Here is a 14,944-nt window from a genome sequence, read left to right as displayed (position 1 = left end):
CAGAGGACACAGATAGAGTGGATGTGGAGAGGATGTTTCCTATAGTGGGGGAGTCTAGGACCAGAGGACACAGATAGAGTGGATGTGGAGAGGATGTTTCCTATAGTGGGGGAGTCTCGGACCAGAGGACACAGATAGAGTGGATGTGGAGAGGATGTTTCCAATGGTGGGGGAGTCTAGGTCCAGAGGACACAGATAGAGTGGATGTGGAGAGGATGTTTCCTATAGTGGGGGAGTCTCGGACCAGAGGACACAGATAGAGTGCACGTGGAGAGGATGTTTCCAATGGTGGGGGAGTCTAGTACCAGAGGACACAGATAGAGTGGATGTGGAGAGGATGTTTCCTATAGTGGGGGAGTCTAGTACCAGAGGACACAGATAGAGTGGATGTGGAGAGGATGTTTCCTATAGTGGGGGAGTCCAGGACCAGAGGACACAGATAGAGTGGATGTGGAGAGGATGTTTCCTATAGTGGGGGAGTCTAGGACCAGAGGACACAGATAGAATGGATGTGGAGAGGATGTTTTCTATGGTGGGAGAGTCTAAGACCAGAGCACACAGCCTCAGAATAGTGGGGTGTCCTCTTAGAATGGAGATGAGGAGAAATTTCTTTAGCCAGAGAGTGGCGAGTCTGTGGAGTTAGTTGATACAGGCGGCTGTGGAGGTCAAGTTGTTGGATATACTTAAGGCAGAAGTTGATAGATTCTTGATTGGTCAGGGCATGAAGGGATACAGGGAGACGGCAGGAGATTGGAGCTGAGAGGGAAATGGATGAGCCATGATGAAATGACAGAGCAGACTCGATGGGCCAAATGGCCTAATTCTGCTCCTATGTCTTATGGAAGGTAAGTAGAGGGAACATGGGAGCAGGAAGAATCACAGGAAGTTAGAGAAATCGATGTTCATGCCATCGGGTTGGAGGCTACCCGGGTGGCCTCGCCGGGGCAGTGGACGGCGAGAGGGGCTACCGATCCTTACAGCTGACGGTCCGCTCACCTTCTCTGAGTCAGGATGTGCTTGAGGATTCTGGTGAAGCGGTCCGAGCCGCCTACGGAACTGAGGATGGAAACATGCACAATTTAGAGAGAGATAATGAGTCATTGATCCAGACACCCCGCACTCCCAAGACCACAGAGAAACCGCACTGAACTGCTGCCAGCGACCATGGAAATTCCAGCTCAATAAACATTTGGTGTCAGCATCTCAAAACTAAACCTAAAACCTTCCAAATTCTGGCAGAACACACCCAGAGGCCACTTTATTAGGTACAGGGGCGGAAACCGGTGCGGCCTTCTGCTGCTGTAGCCCGTCCACTTCATGGTTCGACGTGTTGTGCGCACAAGAGTTGCTCTTCTCCTCTGAAAAACCTACTTCTGTCCTCCCCCGTTTACTTTCCTTGCGTCTCGGCCCAAGAGGTCAATCGCTTTCCGCCTCTCCATAGATGGGAGGTGGGGGGGGGGGGGGGGGGGGGGAGAATAGAGTGGGAGTTGTCCTTAATCATGCTGGCTGCCTTCTCAGTGAAAAAGGATACGCAGAGAGTCCATGCAGTTTACAGGGTGTGACGGGCCAGCGTTCACAGCTCCGCGCGGCTGGATTACGCAATGGCGGCCCTGCGAAACCGCTTTAGTGGAGCAAGCTAGAGAAATCTACCACTGTTGAGAAATACCGACGGTTCCGATGTGGCAACAGGGAAAGCCGAGGAAACGGATAGTGAGACTTTGGGAGGATGATGATGAAAGGCCAGTGCCGCTGGGCGCAGAGACTGCAGAAGGGGAAATTCTGGGGCTGTTGAAAACAAATTAAGGCACGATGAAAGCAGAAGTGAACTGTTGGTATCACTTAAGGAGGAATTAAATGAGTAGGTACACCCGCTCGTCAATGCAAATATCTAACCAGCCAATCACGCGGCAGCGACTCAATGTACAAAAGCATGCCGACACGGTCAAGAGGTTCAGCTGTTGTTCAGATCAAATATCGGAATGGGGGAAGAAACGTGATCTGAGTGACTCTGACTGTTGGTGCCAGATGGGGTGGTCTGGGCATCTCAGAGGCTGCTGATCTCCTGCGACAACAATCTCTCGAGCCGGCGTTCCCGATCTGGGGTCCACGGCATAAAAGAGGTTGGGAGCCCCTGCTCTGGAGCTTACAGAGAACAGTGCGGAGAGTGGGCAGTCAGGGGAGCTTACAGAGAACGGTGCGGAGAGTGGACAGTCAGGGGAGCTTACAGAGAACGATGCGGAGAGTGGACAGGCAGGGGACTTACAGAGAACGGTGCGGAGAGTGAACAGGGGACTTACAGAGAACGGTGCGGAGAGTGGACAGGCAGGGGACTTACAGAGAACGGTGCGGAGAGTGAACAGGGGACTTACAGAGAACGGTGCGGAGAGTGGACAGTCAGGGGACTTACAGAGAACGGTGCGGAGAGTGAACAGGGGACTTACAGAGAACGGTGCGGAGAGTGGACAGGCAGGGGACTTACAGAGAACGGTGCGGAGAGTGGACAGTCAGGGGAGCTTACAGAGAACGGTGCGGAGAGTGGACAGGCAGGGGACTTACAGAGAACGGTGCGGAGAGTGGACAGGCAGGAGACTTACAGAGAACAGTGCGGAAAGTGGGCAGTCAGGGGACTTACAGAGATCGGTGCGGAGAGTGGACAGGCAGGGGACTTACAGAGATCGGTGCGGAGAGTGGACAGGCAGGGGACTTACAGAGAACGGTGCGGAGAGTGGACAGGCAGGGGACTTACAGAGAACGGTGCGGAGAGTGGGCAGTCAGGGAACTTACAGAGAACGGTGCGGAGAGTGGGCAGTCAGGGGACTTACAGAGAACGGTGCGGAGAGTGGGCAGTCAGGGGACTTACAGAGAACGGTGCGGAGAGTGGGCAGTCAGGGGACTTACAGAGAACGGTGCGGAGAGTGGGCAGTCAGGGGACTTACAGAGAACGGTGCGGAGAGTGGGCAGTCAGGGAACTTACAGAGAACGGTGCGGAGAGTGGGCAGTCAGGGGACTTACAGAGAACAGTGTGGAGAGTGGGCAGGCAGGGGACTTACAGAGAATGGTGCGGAGAGTGGACAGTCAGGGGAGCTTACAGAGAACGGTGCGGAGAGTGGGCAGTCAGGGAATTACAGAGAACGGTGCGGAGAGTGGGCAGTCAGGGGAGTTTACTTACAGAGAATGGTGCGGAGAGTGGGCAGTCAGGGGACTTACAGAGAACGGTGCGGAGAGTGGGCAGGCAGCGGACTTACAGAGAACGGTGCGGAGAGTGGACAGTCAGGGGAGCTTACAGAGAACGGTGCGGAGAGTGGGCAGTCAGGGAATTACAGAGAACGGTGCGGAGAGTGGGCAGTCAGGGGAGTTTACTTACAGAGAATGGTGCGGAGAGTGGGCAGTCAGGGGACTTACAGAGAACGGTGCGGAGAGTGGGCAGGCAGCGGACTTACAGAGAACGGTGCGGAGAGTGGACAGTCAGGGGAGCTTACAGAGAACGGTGCGGAGAGTGGACAGGCAGGGGACTTACAGAGAACGGTGCGGAGAGTGGGCAGGCAGGGGACTTACAGAGAACGGTGCGGAGAGTGGGCAGTCAGGGGACTTACAGAGATCGGTGCGGAGAGTGAACAGTCAGGGGACTTACAGAAAACGGTGTGGAGAGTGGGCAGGCAGGGGACTTACAGAGAATGGTGCGGAGAGTGGACAGTCAGGGGAGCTTACAGAGAACGGTGCGGAGAGTGGACAGGCAGGGGACTTACAGAGAACGGTGCGGAGAGTGGACAGTCAGGGGAGCTTACAGAGAACGGTGCGGAGAGTGGACAGGCAGGGGACTTACAGAGAACGGTGCGGAGAGTGGGCAGGCAGGGGACTTACAGAGAACGGTGCGGAGAGTGGGCAGTCAGGGGACTTACAGAGATCGGTGCGGAGAGTGAACAGTCAGGGGACTTACAGAGAACGGTGCGGAGAGTGAACAGTCAGGGGACTTACAGAGAACGGTGCGGAGAGTGAACAGTCAGGGGACTTACAGAGAACGGTGCGGAGAGTGAGCAGTCAGGGGACTTACAGAGAACGGTGCGGAGAGTGGGCAGGCAGGGTAGCTTACAGAGAACGGTGCGGAGAGTGGGCAGGCAGGGGACTTACAGAGAACGGTGCAGAGTGTGGGCAGGAAGGGGACTTACAGAGAACGGTGCGGAGAGTGGGCAGTGGGCGGCAGTTTTGTGGGTGAAAACGCCTTGTTCGTGAGAGAGGTCGGAGGAGAATGGCCAGACTGGTTCAAGCTGACAGGAAGGCGACAGTAACTCAAATAACCACCCGTTACAACAGTGGTGTGCAGAAGAGTCGTTGTCAACACATCGAGCCCTGAAGAGAAGGGAGACACTCAATGACTCAGGAACAGCTTCTTCCCTTCCGCCATCTGGTTTCTGAGCGGACCATGAACACAACCTCAGTATTTTGCTCTCATTCTGCACTCGTTATTTATTTTTCAATATTCATTATTGTAACTTACATTAATTATTAATGTAACGGCCTTACTGCTACCACAATTTTCACAAGATTCCTTCTTCAGCCCTTTAAATTTTTATTTTATATATTTTATTGTGACTTTGTAATTTTTTAATGTCTTGCACTGTGCTGCTGCAAAACATATATCACGACGTGCATCAGTGATAATAAGCCTGCCTGACACTATTTTTGTTTGAACCTTGTCTCAAGCTTGATATACACGACCAAAGATTCCTCACAAGGAATCTGTGTTAGTATTAGTTGAAGAGGGCCAATGATCACAACTGAATTTAATTTCAGATGCAGATTTAAAAAAAAAATCACGCGTGGGGCGCCAAGGCAGCTTAGCGGTCAGCGCGATGTTATTCCAGCCCAGGGGCATCAGAGTTCGGAGTTCAGTTCCCGACACCGCCAGTGAGGAGTTCGTGCGTTCTCCCCGTGACCGTGTGGGTTTCCTCCGGGTGCTCCGGTTTCCTCCCGCAGTACAAAGACACACCGGTTAGCAGGTCAATTAATCATTGTAAATTGATTAGGCCAAGGGTTAAGTAGGCCTGTTTGTTATGCACTGGGTCTATAAACGTACAAATTGATCGATTAATCTTATATCAAGACATGCTGTGAAACATGTCGCTTGTGTTAACTGACACACACCACAGACAAGGATGTGCGGGGGTGGGCAGCCTGCAAACGTCACCCACACATTCCAGTGCCAACGTGGCATGCCCAAGCTGTCCAACAGAACACAGGTGGAAGCTCAGCGGAACAAGACAACAGCGGCAAAAGAAAGCCCCCTTTCCCACCCTCCCAACACACACACACACCTCCAATCCGCAGGACAGGGCACCCTGCGGTCCCCCAGTCCGGGTCGGAGAAATTCAGAAAGGAAAAGTTGCCTGTGCACTGGTGTCCCAGAGTTACCCTTTGGAAGGACGTCGTACTCAACCTGGCTGATCGCTCTGCTGCTGCTGTTGTAAATTATGCTGCTTGGCACAGTACAGGCCCTTTGGTCCACAATGTTGTATCGACCTTTCGACCTACTCCCACATCAATCTAACCGTCTCTCCTACATAGGGCTCCATTTTTCTAACACCCATGTGACTATCCAAAACAGAGGATCCTTAAACCTGCCATCCTTGTTGTTTTAAATTCAGGCAGGCACATACAAGCTTCGCATTCTCAGAATTTTGTATCAAGCACACCTTTGGCAGAAAACAGCCCGTCCCAATCCATGCTTGCCAGATCCTTCCTGATACCATCAAAATTGGCCGTTCTCCCGTGGACCACGCCTCTCCCTTTGCATATTTACTTTGAAACTAAAGGCATTGTGGTCACTGGATGCAAAACGTTCCCTTTACATGAACTTCTGTTCCCTGCCCCGTCTCATTCCCTAATAGGAGATCCAGTATCGCACACTCTCTCACTGGGACTTTTACGTGCTGATGAAGGGAACTCTCCTGAACACATTTGACAAGCTCTATCCTATCTAGTCCTTGAATGGGAGTCCCAGTCAATATGTGGAAAATTGAAATCACCTTGTGTTTCTTGCAAACAGTCTGTGATCTCTCTACAGATCTGTTCCTGTAAATCCCGTGGACTGTCAGCTCAACCTTTTGATTTCTGACTTTGCCTTACCAATATCTGTCTCCACAACCTCTCTACATTCGGTCTGACACTCTAGTTCAAAATCCCCACCCCTGTGCAACACTAGGATATCATGTAGAGTTCATCCAGTCCCAGCTCCAGCTCCTTGACGTGGATTGTTAGAAGCTGCAGCTGGATGCACTTCTCGCAGTTGTAGTTGTCAGGGTCATCGCAGGTCTCCCGGCCTTCCCATATCCCGCAAGAGGAGCCTTCAACTATCCTGCATTTCTACTGTTCCAACTGAGCAAATATAATGAAGGAAAACAATAAATATACTGGGATAAAAAATCTACCTGCAGCCTTTTCACCTTCCCCCACTGAAGCCGAGGAGCTAAAGCCTCAAAATTTCCATTCTAACACTGCCCGCTCCTGCTCGTCCCTTTCTTGCCAAACAATCTCGATCGCTGGTTGGTCACTGCTCAAAACAACAAACTGCCGCGAATCGATGCCTCATGTACTCCATCGGTGAATCCGAGGGGGGGCTACGTCTTCTCATGCTCCCGAACGCTGATCGCCGCTGCTCAAAATTCATTGCCGCGGAGGTCAAGTCACTGGGTGTAACTATAGCGGAGGTTGATAGGCCCTTGATCAGTAAGGGCATCAAAGTTTGTGGAGAGAAAGTAGCAGTATGGTTGAGAGGGATTAAAAAAAAATCAGCCATGATGGAATAGAGGAGCAGACTCAATGGGCCGAATGGTCTAATTCTGCTCCTATGTCTTATGGACTTAGCAAAACTGCTGCCTCTCTACAATCACAGAGTCCGGGAGGTCAGCCAGCACAGCTCTCATGCAACGATTTCCACCCCTTACTTGCTGTCTCACCATAAAGAGCAATGGAGGGTGTTGGAATAGACTGTGTAACTGTTAATTCTTTTTGCAGCCTAGCAATTAATTACCTGTTTAGTATGATTCCTAGTGGTCACATTACGTACACACAGTTGTTCAATGTGTCCCTAGTGGTCACAGTCTGTAAATGCAGCTGTTCAGTGTCGCCCCTAGTGGTCACAGTCTGTATATGCATTTGTTCAGTGTCTCCCCTAGTGGTCACAGTCTGTATATGCAGTTGTTCAGTGTCGCCCCTAGTGGTCACAGTCTGTATATGCATTTGTTCAGTGTCTCCCCTAGTGGTCACAGTCTGTATATGCAGTTGTTCAGTGTCTCCCCCCTAGTGGTCACAGTCTGTACATGCAGTTGTTCAGTGTCTCCCCTAGTGGTCACAGTCTGTATATGCAGTTGCTCAGTGTCGCCCCTAGTGGTCACAGTCTGTACATGCAGTTGTTCAGTGTCTCCACCCTAGTGGTCACAGTCTGTACATGCAGTTGTTCAGTGTCTCCCCTAGTGGTCACAGTCTGTATATGCAGTTGTTCAGTGTCTCCCCTAGTGGTCACAGTCTGTATAAGCAGTTGTTCAGTGTCTCCCCTGGTGGTTATAGTCTGTACATGCAGTTGTTCAGTGCCTCCCCTAGTGGTCACAGTCTGTACATGCAGTTGTTCAGTGTCTCCCCTAGTGGTCACAGTCTGTATAAGCAGTTGTTCAGTGTCTCCCCTAGTGGTTATAGTCTGTAGATGCAGTTGTTCAGTGCCTCCCCTAGTGGTCACAGTCTGTACATGCAGTTGTTCGATGTCTCCCCTAGTGGTCACAGTCTGTATATGCAGTTGTTCACTGGCTCCCCTAGTGGTCACAGTCTGTATAAGCAGCTGTTCAGTGTGTATAAGCATTTGTTCAGTGTGCCCCCTAGAGGTCACAGTCTGTACATGCAGTTGTTCAGCATGTCCCCTAGCAGTTGCAGTTCTTTGTAACGTTCTGGAAAGCTCTGGAAGTTTTTTAGGTGACGAGTTATTTGAATAGGAGCTGCAGAAGATCGTGAGCACAGCCCAGCACATCACACAAACCTTGGACTCACTTTACACCACATGCTGTCACAGCAGTGCTGCCAGGATAATCAAGGACATGACCCACCCAGCCAACACACTTTCTGTCCCTCTTCAGGAGCTTGAAGACTCGTACGGCCAGATTCGGGAACAGCTTCTTTCCAACTGTGATGAGACTGCTGAGCGGATCCTGAACGGATCTAGGCCATACCTTCCAAATATCCGGACCTGACTTGCACGACTTTCCCTTTTCTATTTTCTACTTATGATTTTTAATTTAAAATTTTAATATATTTACTATCGATTTGTACTCCAGGGAGCGCAAAGCGCAGAATCAAATACCGCTGTGATGATTGTACGCTCCAGTATCAATAGTTTGGTGACAATAAAGCAATTATAATAAGAATGAAAGGCTATCTGATTGGCTGAGTCTTATCTGCAAATTCGAATGGGACATCTTTTATCTATGGAGTACAAGAAGAGCTGACCATCTCTCTCCCTTCACTTACTAGACCTTGAATACTGCCCGTTCCTCAATTTCCTTTGTTCTATTAGCGCTCAATAAAGCGATTGAGAAGCACCAGGATTTGTACCTCCCTCCTGACTCCCGAATGAACCTCGGATTAAAAAGCTTCAGGTTCAACGGAGTCTTCCTGGAATGCAAATCGCGGACTGCATGTCATCTTTCACAACGTTTACACAAGAGGACATAATTTTAAGGTTTTGGGAGGAAAGTATAAGGGGGTTGCTAGAGGTATGTGTGTTTTTTTAAAAACACAGAGTGGTGAGTTTGTGGAACGCCCAGCCAGAGGTGGTGGTAGAGACAGATACATTAAGGACATTTAAGACTATAAGATATAAGAGCAGAATTGGGCCATCATGTCTTCCCTGCCATTCCATTATGATTTATTGTCCCTCTCGACCCCATTACCTTATCTCCTCCCGGTAACCTCTGGCGCTGTTACTAATGAAGAACCTATCAATCTCCGCTTTCAATATACCCAGTGACTCGGCCTCCAGAGCTGTCTGTGGCAATGAATTCCAGTTTCACCATGCTCTGGTAAAGAAATTCCTCCTTTCTGTTCTAAAGGGATGTCCTTCTATTCTGAGGCCATGTCCTCTGGACCCAGACTCCCCCACTATAGGAAACATCCTCTCCACATCCACTCTATCTGTGTCCTCTGGTCCTAGACTCCCCCACTATAGGAAACATCCTCTCCACATCCACTCTATCTGTGTCCTCTGGTCCTAGACTCCCCCAGTATAGGAAACATCCTCTCCATGTCCACTCTATCTGTGCCCTCTGGTCCTAGACTTCCACACTATAGGAAACATCCTCTCCATATCCACTCTATCTGTGCCCTCTGGTCCTAGACTCCCCCACTATAGGAAACATCCTCTCCATATCCACTCTATCTTAGTGTCCTCTGGTCCTAGACTCCCCCACTATAGGAAACATCCTCTCCATATCCACTCTATCTGTGCCCTCTGGTCCTAGACTCCCCCACTATAAGAAACATCCTCTCCACATCCACTCTATCTGTGTCCTCTGGTCCTAGACTCCCCCACTATAGGAAACATCCTCTCCACATCCACTCTATCTGTGCCCTCTGGTCCTAGACTCCTCCACTATAGGAAACATCCTCTCCACATCCACTCTATCTGTGTCCTCTGGTCCTAGACTCCCCCACTATAGGAAACATCCTGTCCACGTCCACTCTATCTGTGTCCTCTGGTCCTAGACTCCCCCACTATAGGAAACATCCTGTCCACGTCCACTCTATCTGTGTCCTCTGGTCCTAGACTCCCCCACTATAGGAAACATCCTGTCCACGTCCACTCTATCTGTGTCCTCTGGTCCTAGACTCCCCTACTATAGGAAACATCCTCTCCACATCCACTCTATCTGTGTCCTCTGGTCCTAGACTCCCCCACTATAAGAAACATCCTCTCCACATCCACTCTATCTGTGCCCTCTGGTCCTAGACTCCCCCACTATAGGAAACATCCTCTCCATATCCACTCTATCTGTGCCCTCTGGTCCTAGACTCCCCCACTATAGGAAACATCCTCTCCACATCCACTCTATCTGTGTCCTCTGGTCCTAGATTCCCCCACTATAGGAAACATCCTCTCCACATCCACTCTATCTGTGTCCTCTGGTCCTAGACTCCCCCACTATAAGAAACATCCTCTCCACATCCACTCTATCTGTGTCCTCTGGTCCTAGACTCCCCCACTATAAGAAACATCCTCTCCACATCCACTCTATCTGTGTCCTCTGGTCCTAGACTCCCCCACTATAGGAAACATCCTGTCCACGTCCACTCTATCTGTGTCCTCTGGTCCTAGACTCCCCTACTATAGGAAACATCCTCTCCACATCCACTCTATCTGTGTCCTCTGGTCCTAGACTCCCCCACTATAGGAAACATCCTCTCCACATCCACTCTATCTGTGTCCTCTGGTCCTAGACTCCCCCACTATAAGAAACATCCTCTCCACATCCACTCTATCTGTGTCCTCTGGTCCTAGACTCCCGCACTATAAGAAACATCCTCTCCACATCCACTCTATCTGTGTCCTCTGGTCCTAGACTCCCCCACTATAGGAAACATCCTGTCCACGTCCACTCTATCTGTGTCCTCTGGTCCTAGACTCCCCCACTGTAGGAAACATCCTCTCCACATCCATTCTATCTGTGTCCTCTGGTCCTAGACTCCCCTACTATAGGAAACATCCTCTCCACATCCACTCTATCTGTGTCCTCTGGTCCTAGACTCCCCCACTGTAGGAAACATCCTCTCCACATCCATTCTATCTGTGTCCTCTGGTCCTAGACTCCCCCAGTACAGGAAACATCCTCTCCACATCCACTCTATCTGTGTCCTCTGGTCCTAGACTCCCCCACTATAAGAAACATCCTCTCCACATCCACTCTATCTGTGTCCTCTGGTCCTAGACTCCCCCACTATAGGAAACATCCTCTCCACATCCACTCTGTCTGTGTCCTCTGGTCCTAGACTCCCCCACTATAAGAAACATCCTCTCCACATCCACTCTATCTGTGTCCTCTGGTCCTAGACTACCCTACTATAGGAAACATCCTCTCCAAATCTTTCAATATTTGATTGGTTTCACTGAGATCCCATCCCCTCATTCTTCTAATCTCCAGTGAGTACAGGCCCATCAAATGCTCCTGGTACATTAACCCTTTCATTCCTGGAATTTCTGAATGTGTGTATTAAACAGGCCCTTCCAGCCCTTCGAGCTGTTCTGCCCCAATTTAATCGTAGCCTACTCACAGGACAACTTACAATGTCTGATCAGCCTACAATGAACAAGAACCTAGAGTTTTTCAGGGAAGGTACCAGGAGAGTGGATGAAGGCAAAGCAGTGGATGTTGTCTACATGGACTTCAGCAAGGCCTTTGACAAGGTCCCACATGGGAGGCTGGTCGAGAAGGTTCAGTCGCTCGGCATTCAGGGTGCGGTAGTAAATTGGATTAGACACTGGCTTTGTGGGAGGAGACAGAGAGTGGTAGTAGAGGGTTGCCTCTCTGACTGGAGGCCTCTGACTAGTGGAATGCCACAGGGATCAGTGCTGGGTCCATAGTTGCAACTTAAATGGATTTGGGCATGGACTAGATGGGCCGAAGGGCCTGTTTCTGTGTTCTCTATGACCGTACCGAACAGCACCCATGTCATCACGGGGAGAGTGGATAAACTCCCCGTGCAGCAGCAGGAATTGAACCCGGGTCGCCGGGACTGTAAACCGTTGTGCTAACCACTACGCTACCGTGTGAAGCCCTTCATTCCCAGGACCTTTCTCCTGATCCTCCTCCGAACCCTCTCCAATGCCAGCGCGTACTTTCTTAGCTGAGGGGCCCAAGACTGCTCACAATCCTCCAAGTGTGGCCCGACCAGTGCCTCACCTAAGCTCTTAGTTGATAAAAAATGGAGGGGTATGAAGGGCGGAAGTGTTAGATTGATCATGGAGAGGGTTAACAGCTTGGCACAACATCGTGGGCCAATAGGCCTGTTCTGCGCTGTAATATTCTACGTCCTAACAATGTTCTAATTGCAAGAATCATTCCACTGATTATTTATCTTTTTACAATCCTCTCTGCAAGTTCTTCCCCCTCCCCACTTCTCCGTCTTCTCCTGGGCCTTAAGCTCCCGGTGGAGCCCAGGCCATTGATGACCTCCCACATCAACAGTCCTTTGTACGGAGCCAGTTTCTCGAGGGGGGAACCAGGGCTGCCCCCATCGTCTAATTTCAGACTCGACAGATCTCCACGCGCTCTTTGGACGTCCCTCCGCTGCCCGGTGACGCTGTTGGTCAGCTTCCCCGAGGTGTGGCCGGCCGACCCAGCTCCACTTCCGTTCCCGTATTCGCATCTCTACCGATTCCCGGTCAGAGTTCTCCCCACAGTGCCTGGTTGGGTCCATCTGGTGCCTCGTATCCTTCTCAGGGACTGGTTGGTGAAAGCCTGCAGTGTTTGTGGCATCTCCCCTGCTGTTCTCTGCGTTTCAACGCTCGAAGATTCCGATTTTCCTTGATACGACTCCGGACTCGCCGATCCTGGATCTGACATCGTTCCCATCGTGGGACGTCGATGGGACGGTGGACGTTATAGCAGGCCTGCCGAGAAGCCCACGGGCTTTGCGAGTGCTAGTTACTAATAACACAATCAATTCTAAGATTCGCACAGGCAGGCGACCCGACCCTCGTCACGCTCTGCGTCTGCTTGCTATTATCCTCTCGTTACCTTCCCATGTGCTTCATTTTGCCGATTGAGGGGAGGAGTCACGACAACACTGGCAATTTCGTACGAACACTGAGCAGCGACAGGCGAGGAAAGGCCTGTCAGCCTGCGCCCGCAATCACATCCAAATTTCAAAAACTGTTAAGGCTTCTCGTCAAGTTACTACCTGACAATCATCGTTAAGCAAGATGTTAATAAGTTAATAATCAGGTTAATAAGTTATTAACCTGAACCAGTGTGGCTCACACACCTCAACTGATTCCACAGCCTACACACTCACTTACAAGGATATTGTCCTCGGTAAAACTTTTTTAAACTTCTATTTAATCTCATGAGATACAGTGTCCACAGGCCTTTCTGCTGTGCTGCCCAGCAACCCTGGCCTAATCAGGGGACAATTTATACTGACCAACGTACTAACCGGTAGGTCTTTGCTCTGTGGGAGGAGAGCGGAGCACCCAGAGGACACCCAAGGTCACATGGGACGGAAGTCACTTAAAGAGGACGGTGGCCCGGAATGCCAAATTCGTGCTAACTGCGGTGCAATTTGTCTTCATTTGCCCATTGGTTACATGTCAGCCCTTGCTTATGGATAGCTGATCATAAATTCTGTTGTTTATCTGTAAAGGCCTGAATCTCGGGTAAAACAGTGGTCCCCGACCAGTACCGGGCCACAAAGCATGTGCTATCAGGCTGTGAGGAAACGGTATGATTTGTCAATATGGAACAATATGAGTCAGCTGCACCTTTCCTCATATCGTCACGCCCACTGTTGAACTTGAACACGCACAAGGTATCAGTCGCCTAAACACAGTGATACCCTCGCGCCAGGGCGCCTCGGGCGTCTGGCCAGAAGTGCCGTTGCTGCTGGCCTGGAGCGCGGACAGATGGGCGCCACCTCTGAACCTGTTCAGCACACCGAATGTTCGTGGGGAACCCGGTGCTAAAATATTCGCAGACGACCTAATTCGGGCTCAGGGTTTCGTAAATAACAGAGCAGCTACTTTGCTGCGATCTACTGAAAGTCATCCCTTGAGCCAAACTTTTGTTGGCTGATAGATCCTACCTACCTACAGGGGGGTGCGGGCACGCGCCCCGTTGCACTCCTCGCTCGGCCGATCGCTCTCTGCGGACTGCGACCTCCGCGGCCCCGGTACGGGGACCTCCAGCCCTTACCATGTCCTCTCACTGGTGTTGCAATATGTTCATACGAGGAAAATATGCGCTGTGTGTTTAATATCCAAACGTTACTTAAAACGTTATGATGCTGTTGACTTATGAGTTATAATTGACTTATCACTATGTTCATGCGAGGAAAATGTGCGCTGTGTGTTTAATATTGAATTTGTTAGATAAACCCTTTTAGAAATGAAATTGAGTGTATTAGTCATTTATAAGTGACTTATAGTTGACTTATTCTGGTCGTGATTAACACCCCCCACCCCCCGTCGGCCGGTCCACAAGAATATTGTCAATATCAAACTGGTCTGCGGTGCAAAAAAAGGTTGGTGACCCCTGAGGTAAAACATGCCCACATTGATAAATAAAGCTAATCTTTCTATTTAACTGGTGCCCACCGAGTTTCAAGCCAGGCAGCGAACGCACAGAACCACGAGTGTATCGTGGCGGAGTTCAGAGTTCAAATCCGGCGTCCTCCGCAAGCAAGTTTTCACGTTCCTTCCTGCGTGCGTGTGGATTTGCTCCCGACGCTCCGGTTTCCTCCCGCAGTCCGAAGACGTACGGGTTAGTAGGTCAGTGTAAATTGTCCTCTGATTAGGCTGGGGTTAAACGGGTGGGTTTCTGGGCGGGAAGGGCCTGTTCTGCTCTGTATTTCTAAATAATAAATAACAACACGGCTCCTGCCTCACCCCAATAAATTCCTTGTGACATCTTGCTTACATTTCAGGTTTAATGAGAATTTCTCCAATGACTTGATGTTGATAACAGGATTGTGATTGAATCTTTGTTTAAAAAACAACAAACGATCTGGTGATAGAGCCCAGATGAATTTTAAGAGCGGTAACTAGTATCGTGAAGGTATTAAGTGACTGCAAGGTTGAGGTGTGGGGTCTAACCGATGAAGACAGGAATGTGTAGGAATGTGGTAAACAGGAGTGAACGGTGTGGCCAGCACAGGCCTCGGAAAACTTCACTGCCAAAATGGCAACTGCCCC

At 50.3% G+C, this 14,944-nt stretch overlaps 1 protein-coding gene across 1 annotated transcript in view; it reads right to left on the bottom strand.

The window, feature by feature from the left end:
• Positions 1–14,944, bottom strand: part of pola2 (polymerase (DNA directed), alpha 2) — a 77,576-nt gene that overhangs the window by 9,237 nt on the left and 53,395 nt on the right. The window contains exon 16 of the mRNA XM_059955361.1: positions 997–1,056. Coding sequence (XP_059811344.1) covers positions 997–1,056 — 60 coding nt within the window. The remainder of the gene's footprint in view (positions 1–996; positions 1,057–14,944) is intronic.

The sequence above is a fragment of the Hypanus sabinus genome, chromosome 31 (assembly GCF_030144855.1).
Source record: "Hypanus sabinus isolate sHypSab1 chromosome 31, sHypSab1.hap1, whole genome shotgun sequence".
Taxonomy (NCBI): domain Eukaryota; kingdom Metazoa; phylum Chordata; class Chondrichthyes; order Myliobatiformes; family Dasyatidae; genus Hypanus; species Hypanus sabinus.
Note: the sequence above shows the minus strand (reverse complement) of the source record. Positions and strands in the feature narration are given on the sequence as shown.